The 22,970-nt window shown below is 45.6% G+C and overlaps 1 protein-coding gene across 1 annotated transcript in view; it reads right to left on the reverse strand.

Annotated features, from left to right (window-relative positions):
- The window catches only part of COL4A1 (collagen type IV alpha 1 chain), a 149,647-nt gene that overhangs the window by 73,550 nt on the left and 53,127 nt on the right, over nt 1-22,970 (reverse strand). The window contains exon 2 of the mRNA XM_017501855.2: nt 14,913-14,972. Within this exon, the coding sequence (XP_017357344.1) occupies nt 14,913-14,972 (60 nt within the window). The remainder of the gene's footprint in view (nt 1-14,912; nt 14,973-22,970) is intronic.

The following is a 22,970-nucleotide window of genomic DNA, read 5'->3' on the forward strand; positions in this document are numbered from 1 at the left end:
GTGAATCGGAAAAGATCCCAAGAAAATGATATAAATCTGCAAGAGGGCGCAGATTTCGGAGCCCTATTTTCAAACGACTGCAAAAACAAGCACCTGCACTTCGGGGAGCACATGGAGCTCCGCGCACCTCGCTCTCCACGCACTCTCTTCTGCAGAGATGGGAGAAGAACCTAGCCTAGCGCTAGAACATTCTGGTGCTGGCTCCAGCGCCAACCGCCAACCCCTGGGACGCTCTAAAAATCGGTTTCAGCATCATCTGTATGTCAAGGATGACTCCAGCTGCATGGCTCACCTGGCAGCATTACTTTAAAAATCAAATGTGCTCAAGTATTCAGTTAAATGCTACGCAAATGGTTCTGAACGAAACTGGTCCTACTTTACTGTTATCTAAACACATAAATATTTTGTGTTTATTCTAACGATTTCTGTGTCCAAGGAGCCAGCTGCATTTCCCCTGAAGCCACGGAATGCTTTAAAAGAGAATAAAAAGGCCACACTGCTAGTGTTCCCAGCAGTTATGACCCAGGAAGTATCTCATTCCTGTTTTTATGGCTAAGACAGACATAAGAAAGTTGGAATTTCTTGAGTATTTTAGAAAGATGACAGTTTCAAGAAACTCCCCCCTTTATCTTATACTCAAGGTTTTGTGTTTCTTCCTTAATAAATACTTCTGGAATTCGTGCCGCTCAAGCCTAGAACATTCTATTGATTCTGTCAGGTCAGCCTGGGTCTTAGGAAAGCCACCGCAATCCTCCACAGATAGCCTGTAGGTAGCTAATGCCATACATAGGTCCAGAATCCTCAGATCACTTCCTTACTCCCAAGCAAGTTACTTGTCTGTATCTTATCACTGATAACATTTCACCCCAGGATGCTGCAGGAATTTCAATACCCCATTAATCACACTCGGAATCTCAGAGATAAGAACCGTTCTAAGGCAGTTAAAACTTGACAAACCAACTTTGCCCATAGAATACAATGTAATCTCAGCAGAGCTGGAGGTTTTACAAAACCCACTATTAACCTAACTCATTAATTTGAAAAAGCAGTAGTGAGATTGATCTAAATTAATAAGTAACTGAATTTTAATCTCTTTTAAGTAAACACTATTAAATCCTTTAAAACAAACACAGTCACCCAAAGAAAGAAATTAAGCCAACATCTTGAAGTTTTATTTTCTTTTGTGTTTTGCTTACAATCTTGGTTTTAAAACTGGATCGATAAGAAAAGCATATAATTGCAAGCTCAATACCAAATATTGGTACATAATTAAGACAATAAATGGCTGTTTCATAAATACTTAAAAATGGTCTTCCCTGAGCTGGTAATCTCTCTTCACCTCAATGCTGTTCATCAAATTGGCAAGACTGTTTCCAAAAGGTAATGTGGAGATATATTTTAATCCAAGGTGTGGCCCATTATTTAAAAATTTGTATCAGTAAAATCTTATTTAATGCCATTTTCACTATGCCTAGTTTGTAGATGTTTTAAAGATTAAACTTACAGTACCATTTCCTGCCTTTTTTTCTTAACTACTTCATGTCAGTTGACTAAAATATTGAGATTTTTGGCTAGGAACTAAGACGTGGAAACAAAACAATTGGGTTACAGTTTGTAAATTATGAGGTATTAACTTTCTAATAAAAGCAGATGGTAGAGTATGTAAATGTGACATTTCCCCGTGTATGTGGGGATTTTTTTAAAGTTCTATCAACTGGAGGACAGATGACCAAGTGTGCGTATGGTGGACACACACACAGCATCAGAGAGAGAGGGACAGATGAAGAAACAGACGGAGAGAAGCTGCACTAAGAGGCAGGTCGGGGACACCTGCTTCCCGCACCCCGGACCCCCCTCCCAGGGTCTGAGGTCTCAGTCACATCACTGAAGCAATTCCTCTTTGGCAAGAGACAGCCGGCCAGCCAAGCATCCTGAGACAGCTATTCCTTCACTCCCAGATATACAGTTGTCAACTTGGTGGACACGCTGAGCTCTCATGGGAATTCTAAACCTACAGGCACCCACCCTTGGTTCTCCACAGGGAGTCAGCATGTTTTGCGAAGAAACAGAGGGAAAGCAGTCATCTTCTTAACAGCGATTTGACAGTCCACATAAATGTCCTGCCGTGGGTTAGGCCCAGAATTTCGGGATAGCAAATAAGCATCCACAGCATCCAGTCCACACTGAGTGCCCAAGACCAGCACCCTCCAAAATCCCCACTCAGGGAAAAACAGCAGAGCCACCCCTGAAGCAGGTGGATAGGAGGGTGCCATTCAGGCCACGTGGTGAAGGCCTGGGGGGTTCCTGAAGAAAGTGTGTGTGTGCCAGGGGTATGTACATGTGTATGGTGTGCATAGCATGTATGTGTGTGTGGTGTGCATGTGTGTGTGCTATGTGTGTGTGCGGTATGTATGTGTGGTGTGTGGTGTCTGTGTGTGTGGCATGTGTATGTGTGTGTTCTATGCATATGTGTATGGTGTGTGTGGTGTGTATATGTGTGTGGTAGGTGTATATGTATGTGTGTGGTGTGTGCATGTGTGTGTGCATGCATGGATGTGTGCATGTGTGTGTGGTGTGTGCATGTGTGTGTTCTATGCATATGCGTATGGTGTGTGTGGTGTGTATATGTGTGTGGTAGGTGTATATGTATGTGTGTGGCATGTGCATGTGTGTGTGCATGCATGTGGTGTGTGCATGTGTGTGGCGTGTGCATGTGTGTGGTGTGTGCATGTGTGTGTGGTGTGTGCATGTGTGTGGCGTGTGCGTGTGTGTGGCGTGTGTGTGTCGCGTGTGCGTGTGTGTGTTGTGTGCATGTGTGTGTTGTGTGCACGTGTGTGGTGTGTGCATGTGTGTGGTGTGTGCACGTGTGTGCGGTGTGTGCATGTGTGTGGTGTGTGCATGTGTGTGTGATATGTGCATGTGTGTGGTGTGTGCATGTGTGTGTGGTGTGTGCATGCACACGTGGGGTAGAGAGGACAAAGCCCACAGGTGGCAGGAGTGGGAATACCCTGGAAAATCACGCAGGGGTACATGAGCCCTGAACAGAGAGAAAAGAAAAGCAGAGGGGAAATGATTGGGAACTCGTGGTGGGAGGAACAGAAAGGGCAGAAATTTTAAAAGGAAAGAAGGGAAAAGCGGGCGAGTGAGGTGGTGCAGGGTGGTCCAGCTCCTCTGAGACCACAGGCGCCTCCCCAGCCTCCTGCAGAAGCCCCTGCCACGCACTGCCCAAGTCCCTGTCAAAGGTCCACAATAGAGAAAACACTGCTCTGCTTTCTGCCCCAGTCACACCGGTGTGCTGTTCTGGTGTTTGCTGGAAGCTCCCCTGTGGTCTGCTCCTCGGCCCTGGCAGGCAGGACATCTGTGGAGCCACAGTCTCCTGCGAAGAAATGCAGGTTCCACGTGCAGAGGCCAAGTGAAGACGCCTCCAGCCACCCAGGACCTCTGCTCCCAGGGCTCCCAGTACGTGGTCCAGGTGGGACAGGGTGCATCCCTGCACCCAGGGCCTCTACATCCAGATTCAGGGCAGGGCAGCCAGCCTCTCCTCCCAATCAGTAGGCAGGATCTAACACCTTTCACCTTCATCAGCCCCATCAGGATGACTCATGACGTTGCGTCGATAAAACTCCAAGAACGCGGAGACAGCGTGCTGCAGCCCAAAGCCCTGACTCAGAAGCACACACGGCATCTCCAGCCCGCATGGCGAGGAGACAGCCAGTCTAGGAACAAGGTCCACCGGGTGCCTCTCGCCTTTGCCCCGGCCATATGGATGAGATCAGGGAGCCCGCATGGGCCACAGAGAGACAAACCGTGACAGTTTCACACTCACGGAAATGTGGAATGTTTGGATGTTCTGGACTCTTGTGCGTGGAAGTCAGAAGGGAGAGGTAAGGAGGCACAGTTGTCCATGGACGTTTCTCAAAGCACCAACATTTCCAAATCAGGAAAAACCCGATGAGAAACAGGGAAAGGGGGTCTGAGGCGTTAACGCAAGGGCCGCGGCACCTGAGCCGCTGCCTGAGCTTTTGGGGCCTGTGAGTGACTGTTGGGTTTGCCCTTCCCTGCCCCCTGCAGATCAATTTCTGCCCATGGGACATCCATTCTCACAGCTGTGCCTTCTCTGTACCCAGAGGTCTTGGCAGAGTGTTCATGTAGGGGTTCAATCCTGCTATTACTGGCCTGCATCTTCCATCATGAACCTGCAGGGCAGGCGCCACAACTGCCACTGGCCACCACCCAGGCCCACTAGCACAGGAGGAGCCCAGCCCAGCTCACAGGACAAGGGGCCACTGGGATGAGGGGACACTGGCTCTCCAGCTCGAGGAACCTACTGGATCGACTATGGACAGAGGTCATTCCTTGACCAATCTTCTCGGGAAAACCACTTCAAAATCAAGCACATCGCCACATGTCACAGACCTGGGAACTGAAGTCTTAGGGTTGTGGGTTTCTCACCTAGGAGGGCAAACTAACCTAAGGCCCTAACATGCCAACTGGGATGCCCACAGAAAACTCTCTGGTGAAATCCTCCAGCTCTAACAGGACACGTGGAAGAAATTCACATCTATCATTCATTATCTTCACCTATTTGCAGAAATAGCTAATAAAGGAAAAACCCTACCAAGGGTCTTTAACCCAAGAATGATTTTATTACAGCTTTTTAGAACTTAGCCAGGAATCCCTGTTAGTTTCTTGTGTCAGATTCTCATGTGAAGACATCCAGAATCATTGAATTTGGGGCCAGTTAGCATTAAACTCATAAAATGATGTGATTAACCAAGGCTAAGCTATATCAAGTATACTTTTACCATGTTGCCAAAGGGAGAAAAATATGACAAAGGGGCACCACGTCCCCAGAGTCATCTGGTTTGCTCATTAACTCTGACTAATTCTTCCTTTGTTTAATTGCACATTGTGCTAAACCACTTCATAAGGATGGGGATTCTGTGAGTGCCATTTTTGAGCGTGCAGTTCTCCACACCCACCTACATAATTAGCCTCATAACTTGCTGTCTAGAAACATATTTGAATGCTCAAAATATTCTACCAGCCAACAGGAGGAAAATCCAATTGCCCAGTTTTCATTTGTCAGGGTTTCTTTTATGTTAAGTCTTTGATCTTGAATTAAAATATACAGTCTCATTTTGCTCCTCTGAAAAGAAAGCTGCTTTCCTGCCAGCCAATGTTTTGTCAAGATTGTATTTACAAAAAATCATTTTTCCCATAAATAGTCAGGACGGAGGCTGCCAGTGCTGGGCCACAGCAGAGACAGCCTGTACTCCCGGAGAGGGCTCTGTGCTTTCACAGCACGGCACGTGATCTCCCATTCAAGATGCTTGGTTTTCTGCTGCTGCTTCTGAACATGGAAACAGAACTAGCTCCCGATTTTCAAAGCTGCACTAGATGCAGTGAGCCCCAAATACAGCTGCAAATCAAGAGTCGTCAATTTGTGTGATGGTCTCTCCTGAGTCTAACAGGTCCGTCCCACAGCGCAGGGCAAAGGGGCAGATTTTAAAATGGGCGGATGTAGGAAGCAGACCTGGAAATGGGAATGCACAGTCACCGTCCGCGTTCGGGAAGGGGACGTGTGCCTGTCAGTGACATCCAAGGCACAGGGGAGCCAGCGACGGGTGGGCCTCGTGTACAGAATAAGATAAACCATTCGGCATGGATCTGCTTCCAGTGGCTTTTCTAGGGGACATTGTTGATATTTTAGCCTTGGATTCAGGCGTATTTTTTTTTAATTCATTGTTTTCAAAGAACTATCAAAAAAGACAAAAGTAGGTGAATGTGGGAACCCACGCTGATCACACGGATTCTCACGATTCCTCTGCCAGATGATGATTCATGTGCAGTATGTGGAAATAGGAAACGCGGGACATCTGGAAAAGTCTTGGCATTGCACACGCCAGACAAAACACGGAAAAGGAGGAGAAGAATGTAATACATTAAACCATGTAACCAGCTAATGGGGGTAGGGGGGAGGGGGAAGACACTCTCAGACCCTGAAGATGAGCCTGAGTGTCAAAGTCAGATACTTCAGGGGGCTGGAATCCATTAGACGGCAAAAACAAAGTGACATCTCACGCATGTTCCCCTCTCAATAACAGCTAGACCAAGCAAGGCTGGCCAAGGGGAGGGAGGCGTTCGGACGTCTGTAAGTCCACGCACACTGGGAAAAACCGCTGGCAACAAAAGCTCGCAGCGGTAGTAGGAAAAGTTGGGGAACTGAAGAAAAGGAGAGTAATTTTCCTCACATTTTAAAGGATAATGATTCCGGAAATGGATGATAAAACCACAGTGTTGATTAGACATTTGGATGAAAACTTCAGGCAGACCTCCCAAGTGAGCCCATCTCATTTTCCCATCCACCAAAAGCATCCAAAAGCTACAAACACTACCTAATGGTCCTGCCAAGATTCTCAGAACATTCTAACGTCCCTTCAATTTAGGCCCCGGGGGTGCTTCTGTCGTGGGTGGAAAGGGTCCGTTTCTCTGGTTTTCCGGCCTCCATCTGCGATTGCACACACTTAGTTGGACAGGGACCCATGTCTATGCCTTTCTGTCCATGGAACTGTCTAGAACTGAGCCAGCAAGCACATTTTCCTCACATTTATCGCCACTTCAACGTGCAGCTGCGACTCACATGACCCACACAAGTCCCTGCATATGACGTTTTAAATTTCTGAAGTGTTTTTATGCCTAGCATCCTTTAGTCAGTTCTTTTAGCAACTCTGGGGAATTTCTAGGTCAGAGCATAACTTGGTCAAAACAACTTGGTGAAACACAGTGGGTGGATGGGGAACTCACACTAGAATCAGGGTTTTACCCACCAAGCCACTCTTTCACAAAGGCCATTCCTGGCTTGAGAAATTAAAACAGTCAGGCCAGGCACAGTGGCTCATGCCTGTAATCCCAGCACTTTGGGAGGTCGAGGTGGTAGATCTCTTGAGGCCAGGAGTTCGAAACCAGCTTGGCCAACATGCTGAGAAACCCTGTCTCTACTAAAAATACAAAAATTAGCCAGGTGTGATGGTGCACATCTATAACCCCAGCTACTTGGGAGGCTGAGGCAGGATAATCGCTTGAACCCAAGAGATGCAGTGATCCAAGATCATGCCGCTGCACTCCAGCCTGAGTGACAAAGTGAGACTCCATCTCAAAAAAAAAAAGGAAAAAGAAAAAAAGGGGATCAAATAAGTGCGGGGAACTGTACAAGATGCAGCGCCCATGGAAGGTCCAGATGATACACTGTCTTATTAAAGGTTCTGAGACATCCCAGGCCAAAAAAAACAAACGTCCATTTAACCTGAACTCAGTTTTCCCCAAACGCCATGTCCTTGGAACCTCTTCCCTGTTTCATCCCAGAGGAAACATCTGTTGACATCCTAAAGATAGTCTGATGGTCATATTTTGGGAAAGGCTAAACTAGACACTATTGTCTCTCAGGAATATTCAAAACATTCATAAACAAAGATATTCGATTAGTCTCAAAAATATTAGAAGTAATTTCAAATCTGCTTAATGCACTACCTAAACAAATCTCACATTTATTTTTAAAAGCCCCTTAGTATTGTATACTAAGGAGCACTCTGTGCATTTTGATTTTATAGTATATATTTCACACCTTGTAAGTAAGAAAATGGAATTTGTTTTTAAACGGTCTAGATTTGAAATTCTCACTAATTCAAATCTGGCACCATGCCTCTCGAATATTAAGTACTTAAAAAATAAATTACTGTTGTTATTAATAATTCACTGTTATTAGTTCAAGTGAATTAACTTATGCAAAGTTTCAAAGAGTCTACACAAAAATATTTGTGTAGAATTTAATATCTAAGAAGAAGCATAACAACTTTAACATTTAAAACAATGGTTAATGTAATTTATAGAAAAAATTTTTAAATATTCTGTTCAAAACAATGCATACAAAAGAGAAGACATGCAAGAAAGATAACCATACAAGAAGATAATCATTGTTCTTTAATAATTATTGAAGATCAAAATCTATTCTACACAGATACTAGGAATAACAAGGAATGGAAGGAGGGCCAGTCCACGTATAAAGCGGAAGATTTAAAGCACTCTGCTCTTGTATGTTTTAATTTCATAATGAAAGCATGGCTGTAAGTGTGTCTGCTGTTACCCATGTGTAAATTAGAGGAAAGATCATGAAAATAAATAGATTTATAAATTGAAGATTATTGAATTCTACAAAAATACAAATAAAGTACAGGCCCTGTCTCAAAAAGGACTTTCATCTAAGATTTAATTACAACTAATTTAATTACAACTAATACCCTAAATTTATGATCTTAAAAGAAAGTGCGTCCCTTACCTTAAAGGCAGTGTTAGATTCTGAGGCACTGACAACTGTTACAATGTAGCACAAAAGCGACTAGAATGTTGTGGGTGAGGTGTGAAAAGACAGCATGCAAGTTCAGGCCTACACACTCCTCGTCACAGAGATGCTTCAGTGTCTCTGGCAGTGGAAGCTAATAAAAAACAATCAATGTAAAATGGCACACCTAATTCAACACACTGGACAATCTAGCCTCTTCTCTTCCTGTATTTAGGTATTAGATTGATGGCATTCCTTACAGATAATGTTTTTCTTCTTATTTTGTATGTCCTTGAGAGAGATATACTAAGAAGGCTTATTTGGCATCTCTCAAAGTGTCCAGCAAAGTAACGACTGAAAAACACACGCTGATTAATTAATCATGTATCTACGGATGGCAGAGGCAGTCCCTCTCCAGGTCTAAGCAGCCTGTGAAGAGGGAAAAGAAGACCCTCTTCCATTTGCGGAGGAGGCGGAGGCCCAAGTGCATGATCGTGAGTCAGAGGATGCGTGAGAAGCACGGCCAGGCCCGCATCCTGGGGAACTGCAGAGAAGCCGTGAAGATCACCAGCCTCCAAGCAGAACAGGGAGCTTCCTGCAGAGCAGAGTCTATACCGGGATTTCCCAAAGGCAGGGGTGACCCAGTGCTCACTCTGGGGGTGTTTCTGCAGCCCTCTCACAGGCCTGAAAAGGCTTACTTCAAAATGCCCTCCCCTTAGAGAGATTTTTACTCCTAATGCACTGGGAAAAGCACTCCTGAATGGGGTGGGATGTGCGTTTTGCTGGGCTGGGCACCCTTAACCCGTCTCAGGAGGGGAGAGTGGGGCAGACATGGCTGCTGACCGTCTGACCTGCCCCCTGTCACACACGAGGGGCTTGCTGTGAGTTATGTGTTAAGCCAGACTGGAGGCCCACGTTGACTCCTTTAGAGGAGCTTCCAGGCATCTGGTTCAACAAATAACCCACTCCTCCTGACCTGCCAGCCCAGAGGCCCACATCAGTTCCTTTAGAACAGGAACTGGAGGCCTGCCCCTGGCCCCAGAGGAACAGGTTCATTTCTTTGCGGTCCTCCAGCAATCCTCGCCATCCCTGACCATTAGAGAAAGACTTCGGAAGGCTTGCTGTCCTTGGCACGTGGCCAGGGGAGCGGGATATCCACCATGGAGTCAGTTAGATAGAGAAAAGGAACTTGCTCAAGACATCGGGATATTCTGAGCTGTGTGTTCAACTGGCCAGACTCCCTCAGATTAGGATCTGCTTATCTGAAGGAAACTGAGTCATGCTCTTGTTAGTGTCTGAATCCTGTTACTTATCTTTTATTAGCTATGAAAGATGGGGTTAGGCCAACAGTTCTCAATCCAGGGTGAGTCTGCAACCCTTCTTTCCCCACCAGGAGACACTTAGCATCACCTGGAGATACATTTATGGCATCTAATAGATAGGGACCGGGATGCTGCTCAGTGTCCTACAAAGGACAGGACAGATCCACAACCAAAAATTATCGCACTCAGCTGTCCATACCACCAAGCAGGAAAAGCCTGGGCTGGCTGCTTTCTTCCACTGTGCAGTAGATACTGTAATAACGTGCAAAGGGTTGGGGTTAGGGCACAAAACACACTCAGACCCAGGCCTGGCCCAAGGTACAGCCTCTTTCTCTTTCTTGCTCTGACACTCCCAAGCCAGGATTTTCCTATCCTGGCCTAGATCTGTTGTGTAAAAGCAGTGGCTAGAGCCAAATGCTGAGATGCAGAGAGACAGGTTTATACGAAGGTGTGACGTAGACATGCATCGATTGTGTCAAATATCTAGGCACTAAATGGCTGGTAAAGCTACAAACTCTTCGCCATAGCAAGGTAAAGGGCATCCTTAGAAACTCAGCCATACACAACATGAAATTCTTCCCAGATTTCTCTGGGCCAGAAATGAAATCACTTCCAGATTGGCCACAGACTTCTCCAGCCCTTTCAAATCAGATAACGTACACATTTTAGACAAACAGACAGCAATACCATTTTCAAAGTTCTCTGCTTGGAAAGCAATCTTTGCTTGTCCTATCTGATGACAACACTGCTGCAGTGCAGAGCCAATGTGGACAGGAGCTGTGACTGACAGACAGTCTAATCAGTAATAACAGGATAACGTGCCGCTTCTCTACATCTTTGCCAAGGATCTGGGTATCAGCAGGGTTAGAGTGTTACAAGAAGATATAGACAGCCACACAGTTGTCACTATTCACTAGCAAGGCTACAAATCTGCTTAAGACTGTGCTCACAAGACTGGCTTGGGAATGTCCCTTCCAAGAGTCACTACAGTAGAAACCATCAAATGTTTGCTAGGACAGCATTCATCAACTGGTCCCAAGAGCTGTTTTCTCGGAAGAATGCAGTTCAATTAACATGCATCTTCACACATATGTGTGACACGTGAACCTAGTCTGTATCCAAGCGAGTCTGGTGAATTAGCGATGTGAGAGGCTGGGGTCCCACTGCAGCTGGGAAGCTGTCACTTGATTTTACGCTCCAGGTCCCAGGGATCACTTCCTTCTCAGAAAAACTGTAGTATCTGTTTTCTCAACTGCTTCTCCTAGAATCTGATAATTTCCTCTCACCTTGTTATTTACTAATGTCCATCAGTCTTCCCTCTCTAGTTTAACTTGAAATTCCCTTTTTTGGACACTGCAGGGACACAGATTACGGTGATAGTGTTATGGAAACGTGGGCCCCCAGGTTAGATTATTTGAAAGATGCCTTGTGAAAACGCTGTTTTAGCAAAACATAAATGGTTAATTTCCTTAGTGTAAGGCAGTAACTTCTGGGAATGTGCTGCCTTTCCTACTATCTTAAAAAGTTGAGAAAATCAGATTATCAAGCAAAAGAAGAGCTTAACTTTTGGCTATTTCTGTGAAGGCAAACATTCAAAATCCTAATCAGTTTAAGGAGATAGCATTCCCACACTGCTGTGTCTCCAAGGAGCACAGAGCCACTGTGTGCACATCCAAATTAATTACCTAACAGAAAACATCTGAAGACAGGAGTGGCCTTTCCAGGCAAGAGGGAAAATAAACAACTCAGCAAAGATTCTATGAAATCCGGTAGAAGCCTGCTGAACTTAACTGATGAACTCAGATCAAACTACCACATATTTATTGATTACGTGATAACTATGAGATTATAAAACCTGCAATGATTTGCACTGAAATGTATTTATGGTATCTACAGAATATAAGACATCCTGCCCATTGTGTCATATCTCTGTAGAAAGCAGGACTTAGTCAAAAGAGATTTGCACTGGAGATATTCCAGTTTCTGTTGAGGATACTGGTGGTTTGCAAATAATAGTGTTCAAGTGTTCCTCAAAAAGACATGGGAAATGATTTCCAAATTCTAAGGCTGTGATGTTCTGACCCAGCCAGGGAAATTTCACTGCCTCTGAGCTGGGCCTACTACTGTCCTGTTTTTAAGAACAACAAAGTAAAATCAATTTAATGTGTAGACATTTGGGAATATCAAAATAACCTGTATGAGGATAGAAGGTGTTCCGCTGTAGCTCCTAATTAAACCAGTGATTTAATACAGCAGATTCGCATTCTATGATTCCAATCATTTTGTTGTTACACTGGTCGGTGTTTCTAGAGCTGGGGCACTCTGAAAGCGCGTAGAAGGTGGCAGCCACTGGGGTGGGTCCATTTCTCCTCCTGACCCACCAGCCTAAAGCACATTTCTTTCTTAGCTGACTTTGAGATGAGAGAAGGGGAACCAGATATGAAACCTTAGCTCAGTGAAGCTTGAGGCGTTTCACATCATGAAATTGATTATTTTAACAGGACTTCCAAGACAATAAGGGGAAGTTTAAAATTTCCTTGTCAGTGGCAGGAAGGGCTCTTTCCCCTTCTCAAAGCTGTGTGAACCATAGGACCTGAAATGTTTATGCTCAAGATGAGAAGAGAGTAGACCTTGTCTATTTTTGTTAAAATGATAGAATACTAAACCATTAGCTATTGCCCTAGGCCAAGGTTACAAGAGGCCTTCTGAATCAATTCAATTATCGCCTCTTAAGTCACAAATTCAGAATGGTCTAAGGCAGAGCTTGCTAGCATTTTATTTTAAATGTTCTTTATGGAATAAAAAAAAAAAACTAAGAACCCCAAAGTTGGCAATGGAGAGGTTGGAGCATACAGGAGCAGCTCAGGCTGAAAAAAGGCCTGGAGGTGCTGGGGTCCCTGGCCAGGGTCCCCTGGTGGGAAACCTGGCTGAGGCCCCACCAGGAGGAAAGCAGATCCTGCCCCTTCATCCCAGTCCCGGCCAGGCTCTGCTGACTCCCAGTGTCAAGGCTGAAGCTGGCCCCTGTAGGAAGCGGGCATGAGACCTCCCTCGGGACACAACTTCCACCTGGCCCCTCGCTTCCCGGCCTTCCTGTCCTGAGCAGGGCGCAGGCCCCATGCAGGCTCCATGCCACAACAGGCACAGACCTCACTCGGGAGGGGGCCGCCCCAGGGCTCCTCCCCAAACAATGTTGAGACAAAATGATGGAGGCCCTTTCCCTCAGGCCAGGTGCTAGAGCACCTGCTCCGCACACCTGTAGTCCACTCGGAGTGGAAGCGGCTTGGGCCGCTTGAGGGGTGTCACCTGGTTCTAGACGTCAGCTGACAGGTCGGAAGGCTACACTCCATCATTCTCCCTTGTCATGTTTTGATGAGTGGATTTTTGGAAAAAATTGAAATAAATTAGGCTAAAAAAATTTAAAGTTTTTTGGGTTTGGGGTTTTGTTTTTGAGTTAGAGCCTCACTCTGTCACCCAGGCTAGAGTGCAGTGGCGCGATCTCGGCTCACTGCAACCTTGGCCTCCTGGGTTCAAGTGATTCTCCTGTCTGAGCCTCCCGAGTAGCTGGGACCAAAGCCTCACGCCGCCACGCCGAGCTGATTTTTGTACTTTTAGTAGAGACTGAGTTTCACCATGTTGGCCAGGGTGGTCTCGAACTCCTGACTTCAAGTGGTTCGCTTGCCTCAGCCTCCCAAACTGCTAGGATTACAAGCGTGAGCACCATGCCCGACCTAAAACATATATATGTGAAAGTTTATAGGCGTGGACAGAATAAGAAAGTTTGTAACGCTCCAGAGCCGAGGAAGGTCCCCCACCAAGGCCTGCCAGCTAGACGGAAGCAGATGGGAACGGAGGAAGACATCAACCCTGCTGTCCCTCAGAGCAAGCAAGGCCGACTTGGCTCCAGCCCTGATGCCCTCAAAGCACATGAAAAACAGAGTAATCATGTACAGGCCTTAACTTCCTCTTAGTCGGTACCCCAAAGTTCTCTATTTTATAACTTTAAGGACTTTTTTATGAGTTTGACAAACTCACGCGTATATTTCAGGTTAGATTTTCAACAAAATGTGGCATGAGAAACACTTGCCTCTACTTTAAAATAACACTTGAACAGGCACACTGGAAATTGCCAGAAAAAATTCCAAAGTAAGAGAACAAACAGAGCATGAAGATGAATTAAGTCAATAAGGAAAGATGTGAAACTGTCTTACACACTTCACTTATCCAAAAACTATCCAGGTGACACTAGTGCCACCAACTATCAGGCATATTTTTAAAAATAATAATGTTGGCATTTCAGCAAACAGCCAAAAAGAAACCACAGAATTTTCTGTTAAGTAGAATCTTCTGAATTTCAAAAGCATGAGAGTGTGGCCCCAAAAACCTCTGGCATGCCAGGGCGGCAGGTAAGAATTCACACACTGGCTGGAGTGACACCTTCAGCTTTCTGGAAACAGTGTCCTACAGAGCACACTCCAGTCTACAGGGTCCCAAGCTGCTGTGCGCACCTGCACCAGAGGCCGAGTGGCTTAAGGTGGTGGCATTTCCTCATGGCCACACCTGGCTTCCATGGTGACCCACAGACAGTATTAGGACACTGCACTGCTCCCTAGATAAAAAACAGTCAGGCGCCCTCCTTCCAGCCAACTGAAATGCACAGACTCAACTTGCCTTCCAGAGAAAGTTACCTTTATCTGGATCCCTTGTTCTTAAATGAGAGAAAGGGGGAGAGCCTCCTTAGAAAGAAATACATTTTAATTTTACATGTGGGAAACGCTACGTTTTCCAAACAATATTTTTATAAATAAATATAGACAAGCATGTGATGGATTAAAAAATGGTTTAAAAATACTAATTTGAACCGAAGGCCCTCAAGTAGAATAGAAACTAGTTCCTTTTTCCAGAAAAATGCTAAAATTAGTCCTTACACCTCAATTCCAAAAAGTACAATCAGTTCAACAGATTTTCTGCCAATACACTTGTTCCTCTTAGAGTCAAAAAGGAAAATAAACCCAATATCTTTTTCTTCATTAACTACCATGTACTATTACAGTCTTTGTAGAATAGCTATTATAATCATATCACTACTCAGAAGTAATGTCCAGCCTGGTTTTGCTTCATTTGTATGGCTCTGGAGAAATAATTACCAAAACAGTAATACGGCTTTCACCTGAATTGCTGATCATTCAGTTAATGTCAGTGCAGTGCTGTCCAATTCAAGAGGGAAAGTTGTGATTTGAATTTCGGCTACTCACCTTCTGTCCTTTCACTCCATGGCAGTCACATTTACCGCAGCCAGAGCCAGCACAGCCACCCTGGAAGGAAGAGAAAACACCTTTAAATAGAAGAACACTTTCAAAGCGAGGCAGATCTGTGAATGGAGGTGATTCTGGCAGGCTGACCTGTTAATGAGAGAAGCCTGCCCCGTCCTTGGGACACAGTCTTATCTGCCCTGATTTCCACGGGGCTGTCATGCGCTTCCACTCAGCATGCGGATCCCTTGCCCAAATAGACAAAACAAAGATCCTTGAGTGGTACAAATCAAAGTGCTACTTCGTCCAAAAAGTGAACAATGTCACCTATATTTTCTGTCCTTTGTGAATTTCTCTGTTTGACGTTGACTCCCTTGGGGATGGTTTTGGCAGGGAACCACCCACATTTGCAAACCTACCAAAACGCTGTGTTTCTTACTCAGAGGTGTCAGGCATGAGACCACCGGGAGACTGAGAGCGCCCGAGGACGCGGTCCCGGGGACACACAGCCATGCAAAGGAAGCTTGTACAGAGACAGAATAAAGGAATGAGCTGCCTTTTACGCCCAAATCTTAAAGAACTCCTTTTTGAATTCAGTTAAAGCTTGAATGTCCCATTAAAGAATAGCCAACAACAAAATATTCTTGTAGTTCATTTCTTTCTTTTTTTTTTTTTTTAAGACGAAGTGTCACTCTTGTTGCCCAGGCTGGAGTGCCGTAACATAATCTCAGCTCACTGCAACGTCCACCGCCCAGGTTCAAGTGATTCTCCTGCCTCAACAACCCAAGTAGCTGGGATTACAGGCATCCGCCACCACGCCTGGCTAATTTATTGTATTTTTAGTAGAGACAGGGTTTCATCATGTTGACCAGGCTGGTCTTGAACTCATGACCTCAGGTGATCCACCCCCCTTGGCCTCTCAAGGTGCTAGGATTGCTGGAGTGAGCCACCGCAGCAGGGCTGTAGTTCACTTCTAAAATAAACATTCATGTTTAAAACGCGAGGAGATAAATCCAGGCATGTGATGAAAGCTGGGGAGGAAGCGGACGACCGTGCGCTCAGACGCCGACCGGGCGCCACGCAGTCCGCTGTCATCCTATTCATTGTCATCAGTCATTTCAAGACAGGTAGTGCCATCCCCATTTATAGGTGTGGAAACTGAATTAGAAGGTTTAGTATAACATGCTAGGACAAAGTGGAAATTAGAAACCAGCTTTAACGTCTACTGTGTGAAACGGCCATCACACGAAAGGATAGAAGACGTGACCGTACATACACGCATTTGCGATTTCCTTAGAAGAACCCCAGTTTTAGCCATGACAGACACAGGTATTGTGGACAGAACGTGAAGAGGTATGGCGTGAATAATGTGGTCAATAAGCTTTATTAGAGGCTCTGCTTTAGTCTGATACAAAATGTTTACTCATATTCTACTTCAGGTGATCACCGTTTCCTGAAAATAAAATCATGCCACGAATAGTATTGTGATCATGCAAAGTGTCTATTTTTAACAACATAGTAAAGTCAAGCCTCAGCTGCATCACCATTGAGACTTCTGAACAAAACAGTCACATCTGGAGACATTTATTTTGAAAAGCTAAATCTGAACAAGTGCCTCCAAGACAGTAAGCTGTTCTCAATTTTATATTTTGGAAATGGGGACAGCTGACAACAGTCCAAGCAAACTCCAGAAACGATGGGTCTGTGTTTTTCTCTGACTCACATTTTAGGCAATATTCAGCCTACACTCTCATAACCTCCTAACATTTTAAATCAATCCATGTGCACAGATTTGCTTCATAATCTGGGTTTTGGCGACCACGCAGAGGCATCCAAAGAGATGATGAAGTCTGTAACCTGGACTCCAGGAGGTCCATCCAAAACGGACAAATACCAGTACTGAGAGAGCTCACCAGAGGTACTGACTCAGCCAGCACTACCACGTGTCTAATCCCCAGGTGAGGGTCACCTGCTCCCTACCTGCCTCCTGCAAAGTGCTGACTGCATGCCTCTATTGTCAGGCTTATCACGTTTCTCCTTGTTCACTTACCTCTGTGTCTCCCGGGTACACCCTGAGTGCTTTGGGGACAGCCAGCCCCACATACAGCTCACACCAGGCTTCCCTAGAAGTAAGCCTGATGTCGGCTGTACTTCATCTAGGACTACAGCAATTATAAAACCCACACTAAGAAATAAAGAATGGTACTAATGAAAGAATGACACATTATCAATTGTTAGATCTATCCCATTTTCAGCATTGTTAAAACATTAATAAATGCACATCTTAGAACTGAGGAAATCAGTAACCAGTTACGGTTGTGTTCTTGGTGCTGTTACTGGTGTTGCCCATCTAAGCAACCTTAAATCACAACTGAAGGTGGAAACCCAGTGGCTCCGCGCACCTCAGCTCACAGTGATGCATTCCTGCACGACAGCGCTGTGGGACAGAGCTCCAAACGGAACTGGCAAGGATTGCCTGACTGCACCAGGTCACAGAGTAGCCAAGGAAGAGCTGGGGACTCGGGAGTGCACTGGCTCCTGGAGCCCCCCGGAGCAGCTCTTCCATCACCAGGTCACCTCCAAGCCTCTGGGGTTCTGGGGCAGATCCTTGGCTGGGACTATGCCACTGCCCACAACCTGTTTGCTTTTGAGCCAGGTTTAGAAACACATCTCTGCTCTTTAAACTCTGCTGTATTTCCTCCGACCCCCGCAGATATCGAAAAGAAAACCCACCAGGCTGAGTCTCATGTATCTGCAGAATCCATTTAGGGAATGTCCACCAGTCACCTGGACTTGGCTGGCAGAAGCTCGACACCAGCCTGAAGCAGTGTGGATTTTCGGCTGGTGGGTCAATTGCTTTCTGGGAAACAGCAGATGAAGCAGGGAGCCAAAGGACTGAAGCTGAAAATGGCTATGGGGTGCTCTAGAGTTTTCTCTTCTGAAACGCTGATAAAATCTCAGAAGCTTATCTTTCTGCTATGTGAGGGAGGTTATAAAAATGAATTTCTGAACTATGCCCTAAAGCCATCCATGAATGCCTCCATTCCTGGGGACTGCAGATAAGAGACTGCGGTGGATAGTTGTACCCCCGGGGACCACGTCAGGTCCTAAGAGCACCAGGGAAAATGGGAGATGAGGAAGGACTAAGCCCCCACCCTGGCCTTCCCCTACCCACTTATGCTTTTTCATAAGCAACCATGTTTTTTAAATCCTAGATCAAAAACATTTATGGCTTTATTCATGTAGGGAATTTTATTATCAATTCTGGCCCTAGAAGGCAATTCTAAAAAACTGATCATTCCAAAAATATCTAAATTAGGGTCAGCTTTTCAGAACAAAAGATGTCTAAGACCATGATTTTTGTGTCACATTCTGGGTGGCCTTGCATTTTATGTAAATGGTTTTGTTAAATTAAAAATAAAAAACTAGCTTTTAGAATGACAGACAAATATTCTAACATACATGTTTACTTTGTTAAATAAAATCTGTTCTGAAATATCACTATTCTTGTCCTTTCTAATTTCTGTTACGTAAGGGCTTATGCTCCATTTTATCCTGGCATATAAAGGTATTTTAGCTGCAATTCAAGGGTTCACTCCTAAAAAAAATACGAATGATGACCTGAGTACCTCTTTTCCGACAGGGGTAACGTATAAGCTTGAAATAGTGAATTAAAACAAAAGCCGTGAGCAACGCAAGTCTTAATTCTCTGTTGTAAATTACTATGTTTGAAAGGGGTACATAATTAATGCAGGTTTCCCAGATTCACAATGTCATTGGTGACCTGACAAGTGAAAGGCTATGTCACCATTTCATCATTTCTTGAGGAATCACATCTTGCATCTGGACTCAGAAAAATCCAGAGATATATGCAGGCCGGTGACTGTACCCGCTCCCTGCTGGCTGCACGTCTGAGGGCCCGTATGAGGGCTGTGCATTCTCCCCGTGTCTGGAGTATGTTGGCCCCACGCAGGAGCTCCCATTCCATCTGTTTCAGATCTAGAACAGGAAGAGCTGGTACATTCTGTGCACTACTCATTCTCTTTCTTCCTGGTTTTCCCCTCACTGGTGTTCTAGGGTCAATGAGTTCCAAGTTCCCGGAGCAACGCCTGTTTTGTCTGCCTGCAAGGCACGCACTTACCCCAAGGGGTCAGGAGGATGAAGGTCGGTCACGAAGTCGGTCTCTTACTGGAGGACAGGGAATATGGCTGAGAGTTCTCAAAGGCAGGAACGGTGGGGGGCTCAGTCTCTCTTATATAAGCAGACCAGACATGGACAACAGCAACATGGGAACCCCAGACCAATGTAGAAAAAGAGGACCCTAGAAAAGTCTCGAGGTTGGGGGGGAATTTATTATTTACGTTCCTAAAACAGTAGACAAACTTCATGAAAACCAAGTCAGTTTTGAAAGTCCTTTTAGCCTCTTCCCTGCAGACCATGTGGCCTACAGAGTATAATACGTTGTCTCAAATGGACGCCGAACTGAATTAACTGTGTTTGAAACAGAAAAAAAGAATACTAAGAGTCCCCAGCGGATTCTGTCAGACACACACATGCACACATAATTTCAACAGCAGAGATCAGCTTTAAACGAAAACAAAAAATACAATATGACAGGAATGCAAAAGGTACTACAGAGTAATCCCCAGACCACAGCTCTTTTATAGTCTCCAAAAGTCTCTTAAACTTTTCAGGGTATGTTAAAACAATTAAAATTGTGAGGCTTTTCTTTCATGCTCCAATGAAGATACTCAGAAATGCACCATCAGTATTAATGTTATAAAGTATATTAAGTTCTAAAAATACACAAAGATTTTACAATACGCAGTACAAGTGCCAAAGAAAGAAGGAGAGGAAGAGAAGTCAATGGTTTTAATATGAAATCAAGCCTATTTCTGGTTTTCTCTGATCTACGGACCAAGGGGGCGCCCTTCTCAACATTAAAGTGAATTCCATTCCGGAGGAAGCTCACTCATTCTGTTTGGAGAATGCCTTTTTAACTTAACCGAAGAACGCCAGCTGCTATGCTACTTGTGTGTGTGGGGGGAGGGGCGGATGGAAGGGGGAGGGAGGGAGGGAAGAAGGGTGCAGTGTTATACACTTTAACTGGGACATGTCTACTGAAGAGGGCATATTTGGAATTAAACAGGATGAAGTTCTCAATTTTCTGATTTTTTTCCTGCTTTTGATGGAAGATAGACCTTTAACATCACAGCTTTAACAATTTTTATGTGTTTCACATCCCACCAAATAGGGACATGTGGAGATCTGCCAAGTCTAAACAGCTTATCTTTCAAATTCTTTCTCGCATTCCCTATGCTGTGCAAAATGTCAAAATACTTTCCTGGTGATACTGCCGTCCAGGGCTCTTCCTGGTTGCAGCATTTCCTCAGGGAGCCTTCTGAATGATTACCTAGGCAACTTAATAAATGGATGGAGTCAAGAGACTGTGTTTTAGGGCTACTTGGGCAGAATTAAACGTTAGCAGCAAGCGTGGGCCTCACACGCTCCCGGTGGGATTGTGAGTGGAACGTTCCCAACCCCTCTGGAAGCTGCTTGGCAGCCTCTGCTGAAGCTGCGCCCTGGCCCTGGCTCCTTCCCTGAAAATCTGCTCCCAGGGATAATCCCCACGGCCACTCAGCAGGGACTCACTGGCACATTTCTCCAACTGAGGCAACTTGAACAGAACCACATTGACCCTTATCAAGTGCTGCCGGGGTTTGAGCTTTTCAGTTCTAAACGGAGTCTCGCTCTGTCGCCCAGGCTGGAGTGCAGTGGCGCGATCTCGGCTCACTGCAACCTCCGCCTCCTGGGTTCAAGTGATTCTCCTGCCTCAGCCTCCCAAGTAGCTGGGATTACAGGCACGGGCCACCATGCCAGGCTAATGTTTTGTATTTTTAGTAGAGATGGGGTTTCACCATGTTGGCCAGGCTGGTCTTGAACTCCTGGCCTCAAGTGTTCCACCCACCTTGGCCTCCCAAAGTGCTGGGATTACAAGTGTGAGCCACTGTGCCCGGACTCAATTCTATTATTTAAATTCCGCTGCATTCACACACACAACATGCTAGTGTGGTGAATAAAAGATAAGCACACACAGAGCCCCAGGATGGTGGCACCTCACGGAGTGACGGAGGATGGACTTCCTAGCTTCTGTCCTGCTGGCCTGTGCTGCTTCCGTCATGCTTGTGTATACCGTGTGGCTATGAGGTTCTGCGAAATGGCTCTCTTGGACTCCCCAGGGCCCAGCAGTGCCCTAAAAAACTTCTCCAAAGACAGCACACTATGTATGATCCCACCACACTAAGTTCAAGAACCGGGCCACCTGTCTATGGGGAAAGAAGTCAGAATTGTGATGACCTTCTGTAGGGGTGGCAAAGGCAGGGATGAGGGAGGTTTCTGGGGTGCAGGAGACACCCTCTGCTTGTTGCGGGCAGTGACTACACGGGTGTATACATCTGTAAAAATTCCTTGAGGTGCACACTTGTGATTTTTGCACTTTGCTGTATTTCAATAAAATTAGAGAAAAAGGGACATGCTCAAGCATGTTCACAGCAGCACTATCCACAATCGCCCCAGCTAGAAACAGTTCTAGGGGTGGAGAAACGATGGTGTGTGTTCACGGAGGGAAGTCCCTGGCCACACCGGGGCAGGCCAGCTACAGCACCCAGAGCAAGCTGAACCAGGTACAACAGAGGACAAACTGGGTGAGTCCATCTGTGTAAAGGTCAAAGCCTAGCAAGATGACGTCGGACAGTGGTTACTCTCAGGGCTAATGACTAGAAGGGGACCCCAGGGACTTCCTGCCTTCTGGTAACGTTCTGGTTCATCATCTGGGTCCATGGCTATGTTCACTTCAGGAAACGTGCACTCAACTGTGCCCTTCACATTTGGTATGTTTCTGTAAGTTTCTAGACTTCAACAGAAGTTAGCCCTCCAAAAATGGGTCTGTAGAATTTTAAAATTGCTAACAAAATAGTAAGATATAAGCCAAACGTTGCAGTACAAATAACGATTTCTTAAAAGCTTACATTTACACATTTTTCAACTCCCCAAAATATATTTAGTATTGTGGATTTAAAGGTAAAATTAACTTTTCTCCCTTACATATTCTCGCAGAAGTCAAAATATTTCTGTTCCATTTAATAATGGAAGACATCGAAGCAGAGCAGTCCTTACTACTGTTTAGAGTTACACAATATTTCTGCTCTAATTTGAAAACAAGTGTTGATACATTCTTGGGGGAAAAAGCACAAAAAATTTGAGAAACAGTGAATCTGTCGTATGTAACATGTGTCTCTCTGTGCTGTAGCATGACTAAGATTTGTACATGTGAGATGCACGCTCTCTTATGCTTCTCATTAGAGACTGAGTTTGCAGAGCTGAAAGGGTGCCCAGCAAACAGCATGCCTTGAGGAAATTGAGGGAGTTTTCTTGGCTTCTCTTAGGATCAACATGTGACGGCAGTTCTGGTCTCATTTTCCCCGTCATACAATTTTGTTGACTCATGTTTCACTTCTCTTCTTCCCTTTCTCCCACTAAACGGGGGTGGACGTTAAATGTTCCCGCTCAGGGAATGAGACGGCCTGGAGGGAACGGCCATGTAGGCCAGCACTTCGCCTCCAGGTCACTGGTCTCTGTCCAGCCTCAAGCAGATGTGACGATGATGAGTTGCCATGGGTCATTGGGTCCTTGGACGGCTGTGTGTGAAATGAGTTGGTGGGCTTGTGTGTCCGCTGGGACCCCGGGGTGGAAACGCCCCCGGGAGGCATGACCTGGGGCGAGCCTTCCCATGCTTGTGAGTCACTGGCCTGACGCACTAACCCGGGGGGCAAGGCCAGGCGTCCCCAGCATGCGGTACCCATGGAGCCCATCCCAAACCAAGGTCAGCTCCAGGAAAATGTGTAGACTTGAGACACGCCTTGTTCTCTCCATGAGGCTGAAACTCCTTATTCCAGAGGAGGAATCTCCCCCTCCCCAGCGCTGTCACTCTTAGCTGCTCTCCCCGGTTCCCTGGGTTCTTTTCTCACCGGCCCTGCTCCCTTCCTTTGTAACTTTCATCTT

This window comes from Cebus imitator, unplaced genomic scaffold, assembly GCF_001604975.1.
Source record: "Cebus imitator isolate Cc_AM_T3 unplaced genomic scaffold, Cebus_imitator-1.0 Scaffold14, whole genome shotgun sequence".
Classification (NCBI taxonomy): domain Eukaryota; kingdom Metazoa; phylum Chordata; class Mammalia; order Primates; family Cebidae; genus Cebus; species Cebus imitator.